We start from the raw sequence: 22645 nt of genomic DNA, 5'->3' as shown, positions 1-22645 counted from the left end.
AGAGACCAGCTTGCTAAAGACTTTAACACAGATTATCCACATATTTGGAAGTGGAGGGGAGCTCAAAACTGGGATCATCATCAGACTCAAGTTTTGAGCAGGGTATGAGGAACCAAAGAATATGGGACCATTTTTATGATGATGAATGTGGTTGATGACAATGCTGCTATCATGTTCAATCAGATTTGGGACACAATGTCAGGGGTTATTTTATTTGTCCTTTCATAAATTATCCCCATCTCTGCCAGGCCAAGGAGCCAGCCACAGGCTGAGTAAATCTCAGGAGATGAGAATTAACAGCCATCTTAAAGTTAAAGTTAGCAGGGAAATCAAGAATGCTATTACTGACTACTGGATGTTTCAGTGCTCATGGTACAATAAATCACTATATAAATTAAAAAACTTCTGTAAAATAAGTTATTCTATAGTTCATGATTCAACTTTTTCTATCCTACTCCTCCCCCCCCCCCACCCCCCCTCTTGCACATCTGAAACATCATCAGCTTTACCACTATCTTTCCAATGAGTCAAGGATTTGATCAATATCAAAAGTGAAAAAGTGACTTCTATAAATGCCAGGAGGAAAAAGCTGTCATGTTTAAACTAATATCAAACAATCTGGTGTTGAACCGTAAACCAATAATAAGCAATCAGGATAACTACATCAAACAATTAAGAAACAGTAGAACTCACTTCCTCAATACAAATACTGAGCAAAGTTAGAAAACAACTAATTCTGTACCTAGATGGCAAAGAATACAGATGGTGTCACAGTCACTGTATATTTATAAGTTGTATACATGTGGTATTTTGTATTTGTTTTCTCATAATTACACTACACTGTACTTAAGTTATAATCATAATAATGTTATATGTCAACAATGAATAAATTCTTGAGCAAATCCAACAATCTACAATAAATATATCAATACTTTGTATAAAAATCAACCATTCTGTGCCAGGGAATTTTGTACATGATATTTTTTTTTTTTTCAGGATTCAAGGGTTTGTTGTTATTTTAATTTCAGCATAAAACTATACAACTTTTTACAAGATACAGTAGCAAATTAAACAATTTTGTGATGGAGCTTTTTTTTTCCCATCTTGTTTGATTACTGATAACTATTCACCAATTCAAGCATTTTGAAATGATGTTAATAATTGTTGCTCACCAAAAAAGTCTATTTCAACATCAACAGAAAAACATAAAAAAAGAAAACAAACAAAATATAACTGGAAATAGCATGCTTACAGTCAGATTATACCTATAGAAGAAATAAAACAGGTTATATGTGTAACCCTTTGAGCCCTGAGTTCCTGAGCAATTTTAACCCTTCTGCCTGAGCTCCTGAGCCAAAATATGCAAATAATTGGTATTAAACCCCTTGAGCCCTGACCACCGCTTTACCGGTGGCAGAGAAAAATGACATAATGCCCGGCCACCGGTTGAGCGGTGCGTAAACACTTGAAGCGTGCAGTCTCAACATGGCCCGTCAGGGCAGAAATCAGGGACAAAACGTGCGAGAAAGCAACTGTACACAACGCAGCAAGTAACTGATATGCTTGGTGATTTATCGAAAGTAGAGTATGACAATGATTACTCTGATAGTGAGGTGGAATTCGAATCGGATGATTTCGCTACAGATAGTGATGTTGAAAATGAATCTGCGCATGCAGAATCAGTTGATCAAAGGAGGTGTGTCAGGTTGAGACTCTGCACGCTTCATGGTAGAAATTGATCTTTTTTATCCAAAGCACATGCACAAAACACAGTGAGGGGGCGCGGCAATGTTGGTACTGCGTTCGCTGGCATCGGAATATTCTGTTTTTCTGATTGGCTCTTTGATATAAGTCAACCAATAGCAAAACACGACACAAGTGTTTACACACCGCTCAACCGGTGGCCAGACATTATGCCACCCCTCCCCACCACCAGTAAACCGGTGGTCAGGGCTCAAAGGGTTAAGATAACAATCAAAATGCTTGTAAACACACACCAAAAAAAAAAATCCTGTTTTTTCCCCCTTTTTTTTTTTTCTTTTTTGAAAGTGAAAAACTAAATCAACAATGACAAACGAGGGTTCTGTCAAGATAAAAAGTCAGTCATGTTCTAAGAAATTCCACATGATAACAATCAGGACACCACAAGGACCAGTGTCAGACTGACAGCCAGGACTCCACCACCCAAGCACAGCCAGGACGCAGCGCAGACCACTCTCAGACCGCCAACTGCCAGGACAATGCAAACCCCTCAGACCGCCAGCCAGGACTATGCCCCCACAGGAGATCATGACTAATGCTTCGACCACACTACCCCTCACAGGAAAGACCACAGCCACAAACAACTTGATCTTAAGAGTGAAATGCCAATAAGTTGTTAAACTCACCCATATGGCTCAGAAACTGAACTATCAAGCTTTTTACTCACAACAAAGAGCATTCCCCTTTGGAGGCAGAAGCTCTTTGATGATACTTTCTCCCTCCTGTTTGTAACTGAGCCAATAAAGTGTCTGCTGGGCATCCAGTTTGTCTGCTTTACAAGGCTAGTCTACAAATCAGTGACAAAAAATGTGAAAAAATAAAATCACAAGATTCCCATCCACTGTCTATCAACCCTGGGTTTCATAAAAATCATGGATGATTGGTTTTTGTCCAGTTTCTGCCATATGAAACTGTAAAAGACAGTTCACTGAGGTTATGGCCACACCTCTTCTCCACACCCTCTTTCTGGTCTTTGAGTTTGACCAATCGTCTTACACTTACAGTTACACCACTCAATTTTCTCACCTCCCTCTCTTTTCAAATTCTGCATAAGTATTGCACCCTTACTGTCAGACACTGTCACCTGCTCAAAATTTATGTCTGACTGGATGGATGGACTGCATAAGTATTGCACCCTTACTGTCAAGACATTGTCGCCAGCTCAAAATTTATGTCTGACTGGATGGATGGACTGCTGTTAGTTTGCTCACTGTCACTGTCATAACCTTCAAGTTCAAACCAGTCATCAGACAAGATAGATCTCATTGTTATAACCACACAAAATCATAATGCTCTGCCTGAAATTGAACAGTTGAATAAATCTGCTGACTTGGACCACTGTCTTAGATGGACAATGTTTCTGATTTTCTTTTTGCATACGATACAAACACTCTCTTCAGGTATGCTTGTCAAATGCATTATGGCAACATTTTTTGTAGGACATCATTTTAAGTCTGGTGCAGCTGTAGGCACTGAACCAAAAACAAACAAAAAAAGAAAATTTGAGATATCTTTTGCGTCACTGTCAGCTTCATTTCTTCATCATGTCAATTTGTGAATTGATAAGACAGCATGCTCGCGCACGCGTGCGTGCACGCGCACACACACACACACACACACACGCACACACACACACTGAATAAGGGATAACATTGACAAAAGTGTTTCTGTTTCAATCGACTTAGATGGCCCTTTGATGTTGGACCGACCATTAATATCAGTAATGACAATGTTATATAATGAACAAACATTGGGTCTATCTTGTCAAATGGGTAATGCCAAAGTGACATAATGTACAGTCAGTTCCATCTAACACTTTTTTTGCGTCTGCTATAGTCGTTGCAGCGATGTTTCGGTGCTTACTGCAAATTGGATTTCTAATTTACAAAACACAGACTGAAGACTTCACATAATAATGTGATATGTTAAACGATTACAAATCCTTAATTCTACATAGGTCTACGTTAGCAGTCTATACACTTGCTGTTGTCTGGGTGTCTGATTCTGTGCCATAATTTGTCATAAAAAACGAAATCTGCACTGGTCTGTCCAATCAATCAGTACATGGTTTTGTGGGGATACATTCGAAACACAGCATGAAATATTTAGTTTAATAACTATGTGTTACCCACATTTAATAGTTCTGATCAGATCTCAGCTGGTAATGACTGGAACGTAGTGGAACAGAGTTCATTCTGGAGGAGGATGTTGACGAGGTCTAAGTTTTCGCCATTTTGGAACCAACAGTGCGCCCTCTATGACGTCTGAAAGGACACTTCACGGAAGAAAACTGACGATATTAAGTCCACCTTGGAATTCTGATTAACTACAGATCACGTAAACGCCCCAACTCGGTAAGCTAGACCTCTGTAGGACGCTCGCCTCAATAATTACGCAAACAAGCACGACGCAGAAATTACTAATCGAAAACAGAATGATCACGTGATTCGACCTCACCCGGAAGTTGATATAACTATCCGGGAATTTGTGACCTTTACTTTCCTCGCATTGCTCAACCCCTGTGCAACATTGACTCAGCTACTTTCTCTTTGGGCACACAGTGGGAGGATTGAGATGAGGATTTTCAGGTCACTCCTCGCGCATCGTAACATCATGGCCACAGCTCAGGTTTTTAAATCCACCGTGAAAACACAAGAATTTGATTACTTTTTCGTGCTAGATTTTGAAGCCACATGTGACAACACAAGAAAGGTCATTCCACAGGTACATCAAGGGAAAGTGTGTAAACGTGTGTGTGTGTGTGCAAGCGCATCCACTTATTCACATATAAATACACATGCATTCGTACACATCCGATTGGGAATATTAAAACATTTGTGTGGCATGTGATTATTTAGAGTAAGATTGATATGAGAAAAGATCGAAACAGAATATCATTTGTATTTGTATTTCTTTTTTTTATCACAACAGATTTCTCTGTGTGAAATTTGGGCTGCTCTCGCCAGGGAGAGCATGTCGTTACACAACAGCGCCACCCTTTTTCTTTTCTTTTTTCTTCTTTTTTTTCTTTTTTTTTTTTTTTTTTTTTTTTTTTTTTTTTTTTTCCTGCGTGCTGTTTTATCTGTTTTTCCTATCGAAGTGGATTTTTCTACAGAATTTTGCCAGGAACAGCCCTTTTGTTGCCATGGGTTCTTTTACGTGTGCTAAGTGCAAGCTGCACACGGGACGTCAGTTTATCGACTCATCCGAATGACTAGCATCCAGACCACCACTCAAGGTCTAGTGGAGGGGTAGAAAATATCAGCGGCTGAGCTGTGATTCGACCCTGCGTTCTCAGATTCTCTCACTTCCTAGGCGGACACGTTACCTCTAGGCCATCACTCCATATCATAGACTCTAACACAATGATGAAAGAAGAAAAATGATAGTTACAAATTTAAGCCAGCATCATGTCTCATGAGTGTTCATCAAAAGTATACATTATGGGAATATTTTTTTAAACTGAAGAATACACTCAAGTGCACATAGTGGAAAAACAACCCCCACCCCCACCCCCCACCCCCCCTTTTTTTTTAATCTTTTTTTTATGTAGAATAAGAAAATTATTAATGAGAAGAAGGAAGCGATGCAAGAAGGAAATTGAAAAGTGTGTGTACATGGGTGATGAGAGAAGGGGGGAGGGAGAGAGAGAGAGATTAATCTTCTGATATACATTATACTATTTCAGCCTTTCTTTAGTGCCAAAAATGATTGCATCTCTTGTTCTGTTTTTCTGTGTATTCCCTCAGCAGGAAAACCAGACCATTTAAAGAGTCTGTATGTCTGTGTCATTCCTCTGTCTTCCAGGAGATCATCGAGTTTCCAGTACTGAAATTCAACTGGAAATCTCTTCAAGTGGAATCAGAATTCCATCAGTATGTGCAGCCAAGAGTGCACAGAGAATTGTCACCCTTCTGCATAGAGGTTAGTGACTGTCAGTTTGTAAAATGACACAGGAGAAATTTCAGTGCAGTCGGCTGCTGTATGGGGTATAGATGATGAACAGACCTGGCTGAGTCTGGTACATATATATGTGTCACTGTGTGGCGCTTTTCACTCTGATCAGTACAGCATTGTGCTGTAGGATCTGGTAGCTGATCTGTTTCAAATGATGATGATTTTATATAAATGTTTGTGTATGCGTGCATGTGCAATTAACTGAGACAGATTTTGCCTTTGTTTACCTGGCCAGTCATGCAAGCAGGAGAAAAATGATGACGTGTGTTCCCTCCGCAGTTAACAGGCATCTTACAAGATATGGTTGATCATCAGCCTCACATTGAAGAGACACTGCAGGTCAGTGTGTGTGTGTGTGTGTTTGTGTGTATTATTATGTTTGTGTGTGTTTGTATGCATGTGTACTGTAAGTGTGTGTGTTTGTGTGTTCATGCATGCTTGCATATATGCATCATAAACAACCCTGTGTGTTTTGATGATGAGCATGTGTGCATTATTTTGATGAGAGAAAATCAAGGAGAGAGAAAATGTGTCTACATGCGTGTGTGTCACTGTATGTATGCATGTATATGTACCCTCATGCATACATATATGTATACATATTTCCACAATTATATGTAAGTTTACATGCAATATATATACTATGTTATCTTGTATGCTCAGGCATACACATAAAGACTAGTCACCACATCTGTATTGACTACATCATGTTTTGTTCAGAACTTTCACAAGTGGATGACAGCAGAAGCCCTGAAGCAAAACGCCACTTTCACCTTTGTCACATGTGGGGACTGGGACCTGAAAACAATGTAAGTCGTGGTTTGTTTAGAAATTTTCTTCTCTTTTATTGACTCACACAGCGTCCCCCATTCCCAGCCTCTCTGCCCATGATTTAAAGGCCAGTACATATGATTGTAGGCAAGTGCTCGGCTGGCTTCACTGACGGCTTACCACACAAGCTATAGCAGACTCCTTTTTCGCAACTAACCGCCGGTCTCCAACGACCTGTGCAGAATGTGTGACACCATTCCCAGTTTGATTGCAAAGCCCCTTTTAAACAACTGCTCCTAATCATTTATTAAATCACTGTAATATTATATTTGTTGTGCTTACACACACACTTTAATCAGCTTACGTCCTTTTGTTCTTCTCGTCACAAAACCGCTCCACAAATAGTGTCGCTCGACGCCATTGGTTGAGTTGAAACTTGTGTTTCTGCTACACCACATTAAATATCTCTTTTGTCGGATCAGTAAACTGCAAGTATTATATACTAACAGAATCATCGCAAGTCAGTCTTTAAATCTATTCCATTTGTGTTTGCCTATGTTAAACTGATTTAACGCAGTTTGTAATTTTCAGCGACTGGCTTGCTAAAACTGACCCTTTTCACGTGACAAATTAAGATTATAAATTCATCTTGATTAATCAACACTTCATTTTATACTCATTATAAAGTAGGTATTGAGCTCTTTCTTTTGCGACCTATCCAATGTAAATCGGTTCAGGAATCATTTAGAAATCTATCACAGAACACCTTGTAACAAACACAATGCTAATCAAATTTAGGCGGATTTGAGCTGATCTGCTTCGCAGCACATGCTAGTGTCATTGAAGTTCGCTTAACTTGCATAAATATGCACATCAGGTGATGACTGGTCATTTTCCACCTGGCCAGTCTCTCTCTCTCTCTCGCTTGCTGTGTCATACACAGAGTGTGTGTTGTATGCGTTGTCCCAGAGGCCAACATCTTGCTATGTATCGCTGTAAGTACTGTTTGTAAAATGTGCTGATGATTTGTAAATTGTATTCTTCAACACAGTACTTGTGTTTATATGAGTATGTTGATATTGCTTTGTTCAGCTATTGCTTTGACATGTAGTCACAGATCGGCAAGGATTGATCTAAATAATCGCCATGTCGTCATATGCTTGTAGTAGTATTCCATTGCATTCTTAATGTCACAGTTGGTGACGTCTCTGGACACTGATACTTTGTTCCAGAATGTTCTAGCGAAAAACACATTCTTTCTCATTTGCTGTCACTGATGAAGGTTAGGTTACTTGTCCTGCATTCAGCGGAGAAGATTTAAATGTTGAGCACAAGCTTAGCTGTGTTGATATTTGGCTTTGATGCAGCAGATTGTGTAAGTTCATTCACCACTTAATGGTTAAACCATGACAGTTCTTCCAATCTTTGTGTTGTGCACTGACTTGCTATTTGGTCTCTCAGCTTGCCATAATTATATCAAAGCCACTGATTCTATCTTTTTTACATGCTGATATCAATTGGACTGCTACAGTGTTTCACAGTTACAGTGTGCTCGGTACTCTAAGATGTGTGTAGTATTCTGTTGTGGTGATTACAAGATAGTGTTGTAGTAATATCAGCTAATGGTTAAAACCATCTGATATGTATCACAGTTTGTTAATTATAATTTAGTTATCGTGCTCTCTCCTATACAGCTTACTCATGTGTAGTGCTACATTATAGCTGATTCATTTGAGTCACTTTGACACAGTATAAGCTTTACCTAATCTGTATTGTCAGTGTACTTTCACTAAATCAGCATAGCTTCAATCACTTTAACTGCACTAATTAAATGTATTAGAAATGACATTTGATGTCAGTGGTTGGTCTTCACACATATGCATTATCTAATCTTATGTTGTTGCTTATCCCAAACCAAGTGGTAGTCTTTCCATGTAATATGTATACATGTGCTTTACTATTCACTTGCATTCCTGAAATGTGCTCAATGATCTTTTGTTCACTTGTGTCTTGTTAGTGCACTGTTTTCTCTTTATCTTCTCTTTATTCTTTATTCTTCTTCTTCTTTACTTACTTAATATTGTGATAAAACAATAGAAAAACTCTTGTGACTGGCCTGCTATATGCCACTGGCCTGCACGTGGATCTTTTCTAACCTTAAAATTCAGTAAATCATCAATAATTCTTTTGTACCATCCCCTTTAATATAGATATACCACTGGGACCATGGCTTACAAATAAATCACAGCCCTTTACCACCAAGTAACTTTGTTACATGATATTCTGTACTGGAAAAAAAAAATACTGGAAATTTGGAACACAGTTTGATTAATTTCTTTATGCTGTGTCAAAGAATCCACAGTTGAAGAACACAGCTTTGTGCAATGAGTGAAGACAGACACATCTATCATCAATTTAGAAATGGGACTGAGCCAGGAAGATTTATGCAGGGATACATTTTTCATTTCATTTTACCTTAAAGTAAATGAAAATATGCATTTTCCAGTTCACTTAACCTTATAGTCAGTCAAAATAAACATTTTTCCAGCTCATTTAACCTTAGTCAGTCATGTATTATCTAGTTCACATCAAAGTCAGTCATGCATTATCTAGTTCAGCTTAAATTCAGTCAACTCACAATACAGTCTTAATCATAATAGTGCTTCACTTCCATCCAGTCATTCATATTCGTAGCTTTAATGTTACCATCAAGTGTTGAGGGAAAAGTCCCTATTCTGTATTTGTCCTAAGCCAAAGTGAATGGGCATGTATGTGTCACTGCAGTGTGGCCTAACCTGTGTTCTGGTCAGTGTCACCAACAGACTGGGATCGTTTGTTGACAGGTTGCCGTCGCAGTGCCGCTATTTTGGTATTGACAATCAGCCATACTTCAAGCGCTGGATCAACATAAAGAAGGTGAACATCTTTTTGTTTTGCTGTCTTTTCCTTTTTCTTCATCCAGATACAGGTAATTTATATCCCTCCACATATGGAGAAGTCACTTGGTGGATGATAAATAACCCACCTGTATCAAAAATGAGAAGATACCAGGTCTTCGACTCAAGTCAAACATAACACACATCAGATTCATTTCTTTAACTGCAGTGGCCTTTGAGGTGGTCTGGGTACTAGAATTTTTTTTATGAGATAATAACTGAGATCCTATGCACAACACACACTGAGTACTTGCAAAGGATCTGATGGCAACAAGAGTGGACTTAGAAAAAAATCAAGAATCTTGGAATGTAAACACACACATAGGTGGAAAAGAAAATTGGTGGTGTAAAACTGTGGTGAGACACTCTTCCCAGGGACAGCAATCCTCATTTCATGCAGAGAAATTATGTCGGTTTGACCAGAAAGATAATGCAGTGTGATGCTGGACAGTTCTCATGAAGGTGATCAGAGCGTGGTGTGTCACAGGCCTTTGCGGACCTGACGGGCGTGTTCCCCAAAGGGATGATGGCCATGCTGCACCAGCTGCACATCCCCCACATCGGTCGTCACCACAGTGGTATAGGTATGTCAGGTGGCGTGGATAGGTCAAGTGGTACAGGTAGGTCAAGTGGTGCAAGTAGGTCAAGTGGAGTAGGTAGGTCAAGTGGTATGACCGGATGAAGTGGTGTTGGTAGATCACATGGTGAAGGTAGGTGAACTGGTATTGAAACATGCTCTGGTGTAAGTAGGTCAGATTGTATGGGTAGGTGATGTGGTATATGTAGGTCAAGTGGCATTGGTTGGTGCATTGGTATGGTTTTCTGTTTGTTATTTCCAGTAGGTATTTATCTTCTTCTTTTTTTTAATATCTGTTGGTTCCTATAAATGGTTATGTTTTCTAATCTCTGTTAGTTCTAATAAATGGTTATGTTTTCAAATATCTGTCAGTTTCTGTAAGCAGTTAAGTTTTCAAGTGTCACCAGCCACCGTGACAAAGTGGTTAGCGTCGTGGACTGAGGGCTGGGAGGACGCTGGTTCTGATCCCAGCGGAGGTGGGATTTTTGGCCCATGGCTGGCTCCTGCCCAGAGTTTAGTGTGCTATGGGTTTAAATGGGGAGACTGGGACCACACAGTTGAGTGTCATCCACTTCAAGGATGCGTCTTTGGGTGTGTTGCTCAATTTACTTGACCAACACTGCAAGTGTCTGTATCTCTCGGCCTGGTTAATACCAGGATATCATTATGACAGGAAGCATAGAGTACAGCCTTGTCATGCAGTCCCAAACCAAAATGGACCTCCATAGCAACATTGTCATCATCATCGTCATCCTCTTCCTCCATCATCACCAATATGAACAAAACAGTCTCAGAGTCTGTGGTTTTTCATGCCCTGTTCTCATGGTGACCTCAGTTTTGATACCCCTCCACTTCTGTGCTTGGGGTGAGTCTTGTCAATGTCTTCAGTGTCAGAAGATTCATGGGAAGCTGTTGCTTGACGGACATGGTGGCGGTCTCCACTCTGGGAGGGACGCTCACTCAGTCTGGCTCCGCAATTAAGCTATTATTGTCGTTAGTGGGGGGCTTAGTAGGTGGTGTCCTAAATACGTTAGATCAGAACAGGCACCACTGAACACCACCGAAGTGACTCAGCAGCAGTGCAGGGTCTCCTCTGGTGTGCGGCCTCCTGGCGACCTAACATCAATGCTTCCCTGTGGATGCTGATGCTGGAACTGTGATGGACGAACCTGTGTGTGGCCATGTATGGGGGAATCTAAATGAACGGCGTGGGAGTAATGCCACTGAAACGGTGCAGATGATGGGGCAGGAAAAAAAGTTTTCTAGTGTCTGTTCCAATGTTTTCTAATATTTGTTTGATCCTATATTCAATTGTTTATTCTCTGTTAGTTCCAATAAATGTTTTTTCATCTCCGTTCCAGTAAGTGGTTATGTTTGCTAATGTCTATTTGTTCCAAAGTTTTCTAATGTCTGTTAGTTCCTCGAAGCTCTTATGTTTTCTAATGATTGTTCCAATGTTTTCACATGTCTGTTAGTTCCTATGAGTGTTTATGTATTCCAATGTCTGTTCAAATTTTTTCTTTTGTCTGTTAGTTCCTGTAAATGGTTATGTTTTCTAATGTCTGTTACTTCCTATAAGTTATGTTTATTTCACGGTGATTTCTAATGTCTGTTATATAGTTCATTTGAGTGGTTTTCTTATGTCTGTTCCAATGTTTTGTGATCTCTGTTAGTTCCTATTAATGGTTATGTTTTCTAATGTCTGTTAGTTCCTATTAATGGTTATGTTTTCTAATGTCTGTTAGTTTCTATTAATGGTTATGTTTTCTAATGTCTGTTAGTTTCTATTAATGGTTATGTTTTCTAATGTCTGTTAGGTCCTCTAAGTGGTTATGTATTCTAATGTCTGTTAGTTCCTCTAGGTGGTTATGTATTCTAATGTCTGTTAGTTCCTCTAAGTGGTTATGTATTCTAATGTCTGTTAGTTCCTCTAGGTGGTTATGTATTCTAATGTCCGTTAGTTCCTCTAAGTGGTTATGTATTCTAATGTCTGTTAGTTCCTCTAGGTGGTTATGTATTCTAATGTCTGTTAGTTCTTCTAAGTGGTTATGTACTCTAATGTCTGTTAGTTCCTCTAGGTGGTTATGTATTCTAATGTCTGTTAGTTCCTCTAGGTGGTTATGTATTCCAATGTCTGTTAGTTCTTCTAAGTGGTTATGTTTTCTAATGTCTGTTAGTTCTTCTAAGTGGTTATGTTTTCTAATGTCTTTTCCAATGTTTTCTAATCTCTGTAAGTTCATGTAAATGGTTATGTATTCTGCTGTCTGTTAGTTCCTCTTGGTAGCTATGTTTTCTAATGTCTGTTTGTTCCAATGATTTCTGATGTCTGTTAGCTCCTATATAATAAGTTGTCATTCTGTCTTGACATGTGACTCATTCTGCCTCCAGATGACTGCCGGAACATAGCAGCCATCCTGAAGGCAATGGTGGAAAGAGGATACGTGTTTTCCAACACCAGCATTTTGACCTGATGGACCCACATTGTTGTGTGGTGCTGATCAAAACATGCAGGTGCACTGCACATCGAATAATATGCATGTATGCATGACTACATACAGACTTGCTCACAGACACACACACGAGTACAGATGCACACAGACATTCAGACACACAGACACGCACACAGGCAAACACTCACACTATATCACACCCACTCACACACTCCCCCATACGCTCACACTTATGAACATTCAAACCAGAATTTTAATTACAAACAATTCCATTATGTACAAAGAGGATTGTTCATTCTTCAGTCATTTGATTTTATCACATACACTTGCACACAGCCATTCAGTACACTGACAAACTGTCATGAGTTATGAGTGAAAATGATTGTCAGAGCAAGTAAACAGTGATCATGACAGTCTTCATGACAACAACTGCTGACAGAACTGCTTGCATTGTAAGCCCCTTGACTGCGCTGTTTACGTACAGCTCAAGTCATGGAACACATGTTTGCTGTGTTGTGTTGACATACAGCCCAAGTCGCAGAACACATGTGTGCTGTGTTGTGTATTGAAGTAGTCTGTCCCAGTGCCATGCTTTTTCTGGTTTCACTCAGAAATTAAGCACAAAAAAATCATCTGCTAAACAAGAAGCATCACTCTCTCCCTCTCTGTAGCTGTAACAGAGTTTGCATGTACTGTGAACAAATTTATGGGAGAACTTTATGATCACATGTGTGTGTGTGTGTGTGTGTGTAGGAGAGGGGTGTGGAGGGATGTGTGTGAGTGTGTGTATGTGATGTGTGAGTTGCTGAATGTAAAGGGTATCGTAATTGAAAATGTTGATAGCATGAATGCAGTATGGTCATATATACTTTTTTTTATACTCTATTAGCCTCTGCAGTTTCCCTCAAGATCGGACCAAGAGCATTGGGTTACTCTGCTGGACAGGCAATTGATTATGCGTATATGGACTTGTCCGAATGCAGTGATGCCTCCCTGATTAAGTGAACTGCAGTTTTGGAGGTATGACTGAACAAAAATCACATGCATTATGTTTTTTTTCCATTTGTGGGGAATTGATCTGAGCAAAGTATGTCAGCAGAGGAAAGGGTTAAATTGAGGAGTGGATGTCAAGGTCACCATGCTGTCTACACTGAATGACAGCTGGGTCTTTGTGTACACACATCACCAAACTGGTGCCTTCACACACATGTACACTGTTTTTTCTGTCTACATATGAATAAATATCTGGATGTCTGCGAGACTACGCATTTATGCATGTGTTTTGTGTGTGTGTGTACGTGTGCATGCATGTGTGTATGTAAGCATACACTCTCTTTTCACACACACTCATACACACCAACAACATCACACACACACACACACAACAACAACAACAATAACAACAACAAACAACAAAATGCATGTTTGATTTTGATATTCAGATAAATCATGTGGTTGTGAATTCCAGTGATTACTTTAGTCATCCTGCTCCTCAAATAATCAGAATAATAGTTGTTTTTTTTCTATTGTGCCTTCAAGTAAAACAGTAATGCTGAAGGCATAATACAAGAATAAATGGAGAAAAAAATATCACATGAACTAATTATCACAAATGAAATGTCTATAAGCAACACACATGTGTAAACACATACACAAACACACACTGTACTCATGCATGCGGAAAAAAGAAGAAGACAATAGCTGCAACAGAGGGAGACAAGCAGCAAGAGGTGAAGTCTGGAATCGTTTGTTCCTTCCCCTGCGTCCTGCCCAGTGTGACCTGTGTGTTTTATGCACTGCCTTACGACAGGCGCAATAACCAAGTGGTTAAAGCGTTGGACTTTCAATCTGAGAGTCTCAGGTTCAAATCTCAGCAATGGTGCCTGGTGGGTAAAGGGTTGAGATTTTTCCAATCTCCCAGGTTAACATGTTTGCAGACTTGCTAGCACCTGAACCCCCTTTGTGTATATGCGCAAGCAGAAGATCAAATACACACATTAAAGATCCTGTGATCCATGTCAGCATTTAGTGGTTTATGGAAACAAGAATATACCATGCATGCACACCCCTGAAAACGGAATATGGCTGCCTACATGGCGAGGTAAAAATGGTCATAACCTTAAAAGCCCACTCATGTACATACGAGTGAATGTGGGAGTTGAAGCCCATGAACGAAGAAGGATAATAACATATACTGCCTTACTGCCACATGGCAACTGACAACCATGAATAACTAGACTGTGTACATGTTGACACAGTGAGGAGCGATAGCAGACAGGGGAACTGGTGTAGGAACTATCAGAACAGGGAAGGACACTTCTGTTTTCAATAAAAAGTCTCTATAGTAAAATTGATTGTCAGTAACAGATGAAACGTGCGTTCCATTTTTTTTCTGTCTTCAAACCCGACCCTTTCCCATGTTAATGACAAACCCGACCCTTTCCCATGTCAATGACCGACCCTTTCCCATGTTAATGACAAACCCGACCCTTTCCCATGTCAATGACAAACCCGACCCTTTCCCATGTCAATGACCGACCCTTTCCCATGTCAATGACCGACCCCTTCCCATGTTAATGACCAACCCGACCCTTTCCCATGTCAATGACCAACCCTTTCCCATGTCAATGACCAACCCTTTCCCATGTCAATGACCAACCCTTTCCCATGTCAATGACAAACCCAACCCTTTCCCATGTCAATGACAAACCCGACACTTTCCCATGTCAATGACCAACCCTTTCCCATGTTAATGACAAACCCGACACTTTCCCATGTCAATGACCAACCCTTTCCCATGTTAATGACAAACCCGACACTTTCCCATGTCAATGACCAACCCTTTCCCATGTTAATGACAAACCCGACCCCTTCCCAAGTTAATGACAAACCCGACCCTTTCCCATGTCAATGACAAACCCGACACTTTCCCATGTCAATGTCCGATCCCTTCCCATGTTAATGACAAACCCAACCCTTTCCCATGTCAATGACAAACCCAACACTTTCCCATGTCAATGACCAACTCTTTCCCATGTTAATGACAAACCCGACCCCTTTCCATGTTAATGACAAACCCGACCCCTTCCCATGTTAATGACAAACCCAACACTTTCCCATGTCAATGAGCGACCCTTTCCCATGTCCATGACAAACCCGACCCTTTCCCATGTCAATGACAAACCTGACCCTTCCCCATGTCAATGACACTTTCAACAAACTTCAGCTGGGATCGTTCTGACAAGTCTTCCAGAGTAACCGTCCTCTTCCTTTGTGACCAGTCATTTTTCTTCTGGGACACCCTATATGTCAGGTCGTAATGCTGCACCAGTAACTGCTCCACAAACTCCTCCCATTGCTCCTCCTCAGCCAGTCGGAACCAAGCGTCCAGCATGGCCTGTCCACGCACTTTTCTCAAGGGCAGCAGGATGTCCCTCAGGGCTGACACATCCTCCGTCCAGTGCGGATACTCCTGCAGGATGTGCTTCACTCGCTGCTCCAGAGGCAGACAGACCTCGACGCGGTCCGCTTCCTGCATGGCACGGAACAGGGCAGGGGGGACATTCACTCGCCCCACCCTGGAGCTCTCTGACTCCATGAATACTGGCAGCGCCGGGTCAAAGGCCGCCAGGCTGTGTCGCAGCTGAGACTCCCAGAGTTTCTGGGAGGGCTGAGTGTGCTGGTGCCAGAGTCCCAGCAGGGACCCTCTGTGCTGGGCCACACCCTCAAGGTCCAACACCTGTGCTCCCTGCTGCCTCAGAGAGTGCAGGAGGAGCGTTTTGCCGCAGCCTGTCAGTCCTGTGACATGTCAGGACATACAACTCAACACTGCAACAGCTGTTGACATGGTCAACACTTTGAAACCATTCCTCACTTGTCCGTTTTCAGTCAAGACACGGTCAACATTTTGAAGCAATTCCTTAATGGTGAGTTTTCAGTGGAAACACGGTAAACATTTTGAAGCAATAACTTACTGGTCAGTTTTCAGTCAAAACATGGTCAACATTTGGAAGCAGTGCTTTACTTGTCAGTTTTCAGATGCAATAACTTTCTGGTCCGTTTTCAGTCAAGACAAGGTCAACATTTTGAAGCAAAAACTTACTGGTCTGTTTTCAGTCTAAACATGGTCAACACTTTGAAGTAATTCCTTACTGGTCAGTTTTCAGTGAAAACAAGGTCAACATTTTGAAGCAATTCCTTACTGGTTAGTTTTCAGTCAAAATCTCTTTCAAACCAAAGGACACCCTGTACAAAGCATCTAGTTAGCTCATTTTTCCACACACTGTTTTTGGGTTTGTTTTTTTTTTGTTGTTGTTTTTTTGTCTTACATAAAATATAATTTGATTTACTACCTTCTGAAAACATACCCATTCTCATGATAATCACTGTGCTACTTTTGCCATATCACCCAACTGAATTCTCTTAGGTATCACATTTTGCTGCATCACCCAATGGAGAAGAATCATAAAGAATTCCCTGAATCCAGATGTTGATCTGCATTGCCACCAAAACCTGATTATTCCACAGCCCACATTATCAGCCCTCTGCATCATTTTCCACAATACTGCAGAGAGACAAATAAATAAAGCAAAGGAAGCTAGGAAAGCTTTTGACACCCTTTAGACTTTTTTTTCTTCCCATCAATGTTCCACCAATGTGTTCTGTCAGTATACCCATCATATACAATCTTGGCTTCTGCAAAGATACTATAAAGAAAAGAATGATTTGCTTTTTCTTTCACAGGCATTTCAGCTGGGGGTTGGGTGTTGGGAGGTTGGGGGGGATTGAAGGAAACTGTAGGGGCAGGGTGGGGGGGAGGGGTCAAAACAAAAGACATTAAAGTTAACTTTTGAAAACAGAAAGTGGTAACAATGTACCATGCTCTCGAGTTATATGTTTATGAAATGAAGTAACTAGTAATAAAATGGAATGCTACACTAGTCAGTAAAATGTACTAGATGTAGAAAAGACAACTGGTGATGAAATGAAATACACCACCAGTTATACAACATAGTAGAACTGACACAACCAGTGATGCAATATAATACCAGTCAGTAAGATGTGCTAGAACTGAGACAACCAGTTATGAAACGGAATGATATACCAGTCAGTAGGATACCCTGGAACTCACATAAAGGAATAGAATGCCAGATAAGTGAGTAGGGTGCCAAAGAACTCACATAATGAAATGGAATGCCAAAAAGTCAGTAGGATGCCATGGAGCTCACATAAATGGAATGCCACACCAGTCAGTAGGATGTCCTAGAATGCACATAAATGGAATGGAATGCCACGCCAGTCAGTACAAATCCTATAACTCACATAAATGGAATGTCACACCAGTCAGTACAAGTCCTATAACTCACATAAATGGAATGCCACACCAGTTAGTACAAGTCCTATAACTCATCATGAAATGGAATGCCACACCAGTCAGTACAAGTCCTATAACTCACATAAATGGAATGCCACGCCAGTCAGTACAAATCCTATAACTCACATAAATGGAATGTCACACCAGTCAGTACAAGTCCTATAACTCACATAAATGGAATGCCACACCAGTTAGTACAAGTCCTAGAACTGGGGTATAATGGAATAGCTGAGTGGTTAAAGCGTTGGACTTTCAGTCTCTGGGTCCCAGGTTCAAATCTCGGTGACAGTGCCTGGTGGGTAAAGGGTGGAGATTTTTCCGATCTCCCAGGTCAGTATATGTTTAGACCCGCTAGTGCCTGAAGCCCCTTTGTGTGTATACGCACACAAAAGAACAAATATGCAAGTTAAAGATCCTGCAATCCATGTCAGCATTCTGTGGGTTATGGAAACAAGAACAAACCCAGCATGCACACCCCTGAAAACGAAGTATGGCTGCCTACATGACAGGGTAAATAAACAAAATTGTCATACATGTAAAATGTTACCTGCCTGTATGAGCATATGTGTGCGTGACTGAAAATGATTGATTGACACAGCAAATGAATGATGAGCGCTGAATGGCAGCCATCAGTAGGCTCTACCCACGTAGGCAGCCTATTGTGCAAATGACTCCATGTTTGTAAAGTGCTTAAAGCTTAGCCTCCAACCGATGATAGGTGCTATATAAGTATCAATATCATTATTATCATTATTGATGCCATACCAGTCAGTACGATGTACTTGAACTGTGGTGCCAGAGAGTGCAGGTCACGGATCACGGTCCTCCTGTAGGTTTGATAGCCCCCCTCCAACACCAACACCTCAAACCCAATCTGTGACAGCACCACCGCCAGACTGTGTGACCTCTGACCACCTCGCCAGCAGTAGATCAAGGGACAGTACTGTGCAGGTTTGTGGACAAAGTAGGTGGCGATGTGGTCACTGATGTTCCTAGTCACCATGGCCGCTCCCACCTTTCTGGCCTGGAAGTTGTCCTGGTTGTACGTCCGTCCCACCTGGGATCGCTGCTCATTGGTCAGCACTGGGAAGTTCAGAGCCCCTGTCATCAGACTGTGTGCATCAGTCACGATCATCCATAGTTCAGGGCCACTTGAGTGCATCAGTCACTATTATCCATATTTCAGGGCCCCTGTCATCAGACTGTGTGCATCAATCACTATCATCCATATTTCAGGGCCCTTGTCATCAGACTGTGTGCATCAGTCACTATCATCCGTGGTTCAGGGCCCCTTTCAGATTGTGTGCATCAGTCACCATCATCCATAGTTCAGGGCACCTGTCAGATTGTGTGCATCAGTCACTATCATCCATAGTTCAGGGCACCTGTCAGATTGTGAGCATCAGTCACTATCATCCATAGTTCAGGGCCACTTGAGTGCATCTGTCACTATCATCCATAGTTCAGGGCCCCTGTCATAAGATTGTTTGCATCAGTCACCATCATCCATAGTTCAGGGCCACTTGAGTACATCAGTCACTATTATCCATATTTCAGGGCCCCTGTCATCAGACTGTGTGCATCAGTCACTATCATCCATATTTCAGGGCCCTTGTCATCAGACTGTGTGCATCAGTCACTATCATCCATGGTTCAGGGCCCCTTTCAGATTGAGTGCATCAGTCACTATCATCCATAGTTCAGGGCCACTTGAGTGCATAAGTCACTATTATCCATAGTTCAGGGCCCCTGTCATCAGACTGTGTGCATTAGTCACCATCATCCATAGTTCAGGGCCCCTGCCATCAGATTGTGTGCATCAGTCACTATCATCCATAGTTCAGGGCCCCTGTCAGATTGTGTGCATCAGTCACTATCATCCATAGTTCAGGGCACCTGTCAGATTGTGTGCATCAGTCACTATCATCCATAGTTCAGGGCGCCTGTCATCAGATTGTGTGCACCAGTCACCATCATCCATAGTTCAGGGCCACTTGTGTACATCTGTCACTATCATCCATAGTTCAGGGCCCCTGTCATCAGACTGTGTGCATTAGTCACCATCATCCATAGTTCAGGGCCCTGTCATCAGACTGTGTGCATCAGTCACTATCATCCATAGTTAAGGGCCCCTGTCATTAGATTATGGGCATCAGTCACAATCACCTATAGATCAGGTCCCCTGTCATCAGACTATTTTCATCAGTCAGGATAATCCCCCAGGCAACATGACAGTTGTTATCAGCTCTGAACTAAAACTCTGTACTGACAGTCATACTGTTGTGGGTGGCGTTTCTCTTTCATGAGGGAAAGTGATCCCCAATTTTAGTTAGTGGTGTTTTGCTCTGCTGTTGACCACCAGGTATTACTATTTACATGGAATGTGGACATCAATATTACTTTTATGGAATATAATCATTGTCAATAATTATCTCTGAAAGCAATCATTGTCTGTCATTACCTGGAAAGTGGTCATTGTTAATCAATATCTGGAATGTAGGTATTATCTTTCATTACCTGGAATGTGATCACTCTCTATGACTACCTTGGATGTGGTCATTGTTGATCATTACCTGGATTGTTCTTATTCTCTAACATTACCTGCAACGTGATCATTGTCTATCATTACCTGGAATGTGATCACTCTCTTTTACTACCTTGGATACGCTCATTGTTAATCATTATCTTGAATGTTGTCTTTGTCTACTATCACCTGGAATGTATCACTCTTCTACTACCTTGGATGTGCACATTGTTAATCATTACCTTGAATGATATCATTCTTTATTATTACCTGGAATGTGATCATTATCTATCATTACCTAGGATGTGATTATTCTCTATTATTACATGGAATATGATCATTCTCTGTCATTACCTGAAATGTGATCATTCTCTATCATTACCTTGGCTGTTGTCACTGTCATTTTACCTGGGATGTGGTCATTGTCAAATTCAAGAGGAGCACGGGCATCAATGACTTCTGTGGCCTGTGGATGAAAACTGTCAGTGGTTTTTGTTATCAGTCCTCTCCTGCACAACCTCCATGTTCTGCCAACCCCTCTGGCCACAGTGTGAGGGACAGGCAGATGACCAACCAACGCAGCATGTGTCTGTGTCCACATCCCAAACTGACCACGCCAGCCAGCTGTCTGAAACAGCACAGATGGTCAGCCATTTCACCAATCCATAAAGATAAAATAACTCATCTGATCAATGCTGTTAGATAGAAAATCAATGCACACACACACACACACACACACACACACACATGCAGTCAAGTCAAATCGTCCTCTGGCCTATGGTTATAGCAGACAGCTGATTTGCATTGTGTGACCTATATAAATGTGTCACAGGATCGTCTTACCTGGGTGGCATGGCCTGAATAGGACTCACAGAACTAGGTGCCATGTAGCATCTGTCTCACAAGACAATAGATTGTGCATGGTGTCTACATTGTAGAGCTCACACATCATGGACAAATGAACAGTCTAATCACTAGAGCAGCAGTCTCTGTCACTTTCCTTCTATCAGAAAGTTAATGAAATAGGAATGGCAAAAGCTAAAAATTGTGCCATCCTCTGCTGTCTTTTCTGGACCATCTGAGCAATTTATTTCTCCTCCAGTTGTTGGATTAACTCTTTCACCACCAAATTTCCACAGGATAAATACTCCCAAGCGCTGAATATTTTAGAATTGATGCTCTCACAGTCTCAGACACATGATTTAGTTCGTGTCAGAACAACACAGTGGACTTGGTCAAGGGGAAAAGGTTAGTCAATTCCCTGTTGTGCAGGAAAGTTGGCTGCAGCTGTCAAGGTTTGTGAAAAGCAGTCCTTTTAACATGACCCCGCAATGTCAACTTTAGTTGTCTATGGCGGTGAAATGTCTAGTCAACTCAAGTCGCCTATGGCGGTGAAAGAATTAAACTGGTTCCCTCTTTCACGGTTTGTCTGCAGTGAGCTAGGTCCTTGGCCATATTTTCCAACATTCTGTATCAATGGTAGCAGAGATGAGGTGCCTCTTGCATACATTTCTGTAGCAGACTGGCAAATCAGACTCGAGTTGGCCAAGGAGGGGATCTTTGTCCAAAACTGTTATACCTTCCAAAAACAAATTGAAAACGAAAGCACATATTTGCATGCCACAGAGAGAGAGAGAAGAGAGAGAGAAACAGAGAGAGAGAGAGAGTTTCACTTGAATAAATTTATTTTCTGAGGGTGATAGTTGACAATGATAGAGTAAGCAATGTTTTCTTTTTTTCCAGTCCTAAAATGGAGGCGGGGAGATGAAAGGACGGAAAGCGAAGGCGAGTGTTTCTACCAACGTTTGTATACGTGTGCATTCATGCACACACAGGTTTCTGAATATGCATGTGATGTATAGTGTGGAAGTGAGGCCGTGGGAAGGGGGCTTTACTTGCAACTGCATCTCTCAGTTGGCACTCACCATTTTAATACGAACGAGGTACATTCAAAACTTATATACTTACATTCATATGTAAATATGGAACAACTAACAGACAATTACTAAAAAAGAAAAATGACATTATCATGACGCACTTTCGCTTTCTTACCTTCACCTGAAAATAATATGAAGGGCAATTTTCATAATTCATCTGTTTGCCCAAATAGTAGCAGAAATAGAAATGTAGTGCCCTTCTGTTCTATGAGTTATCAATGTGGTAATCTAGAACATTGTATAAGTTCGTAGAAAATTCATCCTTCTTTCTTTTCTCATTATTTTTGAAAGAAATCTGAAAATAAAATCTCAAACCTACTACTTAACACTTACTAAAAAGATGTCATTCAGCAAGGGA

At 41.0% G+C, this 22645-nt stretch overlaps 3 protein-coding genes across 6 annotated transcripts in view; 1 reads left to right on the top strand and 2 right to left on the bottom strand.

Moving 5' to 3' along the window:
- Positions 1-4207, bottom strand: part of LOC143294953 (uncharacterized) — a 55164-nt gene extending 50957 nt beyond the window's left edge. For all 4 annotated transcript variants that reach the window (XR_013056974.1, XM_076606473.1, XM_076606475.1 and 1 more), the window contains exon 1: positions 3894-4207. The gene's annotated coding sequence lies outside the window, so the exon portion shown is untranslated. The remainder of the gene's footprint in view (positions 1-3893) is intronic.
- A 64-nt stretch (positions 4208-4271) lies between these two features.
- On the top strand, positions 4272-13713 carry LOC143294957 (ERI1 exoribonuclease 3-like). Its single transcript, XM_076606478.1, has 7 exons — positions 4272-4485; positions 5569-5685; positions 5998-6057; positions 6439-6527; positions 9333-9405; positions 9913-10009; positions 12391-13713. Exons 1-7 carry the CDS (start codon positions 4336-4338, stop codon positions 12471-12473), a joined length of 669 nt encoding a protein of 222 aa, XP_076462593.1. The 5' UTR covers positions 4272-4335; the 3' UTR covers positions 12474-13713.
- Positions 13714-15541: 1828 nt separating this feature from the next.
- On the bottom strand, positions 15542-22591 carry LOC143294954 (tRNA 2-selenouridine synthase-like). The gene is made up of 4 exons (XM_076606476.1): positions 22403-22591; positions 20759-20978; positions 18592-18927; positions 15542-16250 (listed from the first exon to the last, which is right to left on the bottom strand). Exons 1-4 carry the CDS (start codon positions 22442-22444, stop codon positions 15625-15627), a joined length of 1224 nt encoding a protein of 407 aa, XP_076462591.1. The 5' UTR covers positions 22445-22591; the 3' UTR covers positions 15542-15624.
- Between the last annotated feature and the right edge of the window lie 54 nt (positions 22592-22645).

The sequence above is a fragment of the Babylonia areolata genome, chromosome 20 (assembly GCF_041734735.1).
Source record: "Babylonia areolata isolate BAREFJ2019XMU chromosome 20, ASM4173473v1, whole genome shotgun sequence".
Lineage (NCBI taxonomy): Eukaryota > Metazoa > Mollusca > Gastropoda > Neogastropoda > Buccinidae > Babylonia > Babylonia areolata.
Note: the sequence above shows the minus strand (reverse complement) of the source record. Positions and strands in the feature narration are given on the sequence as shown.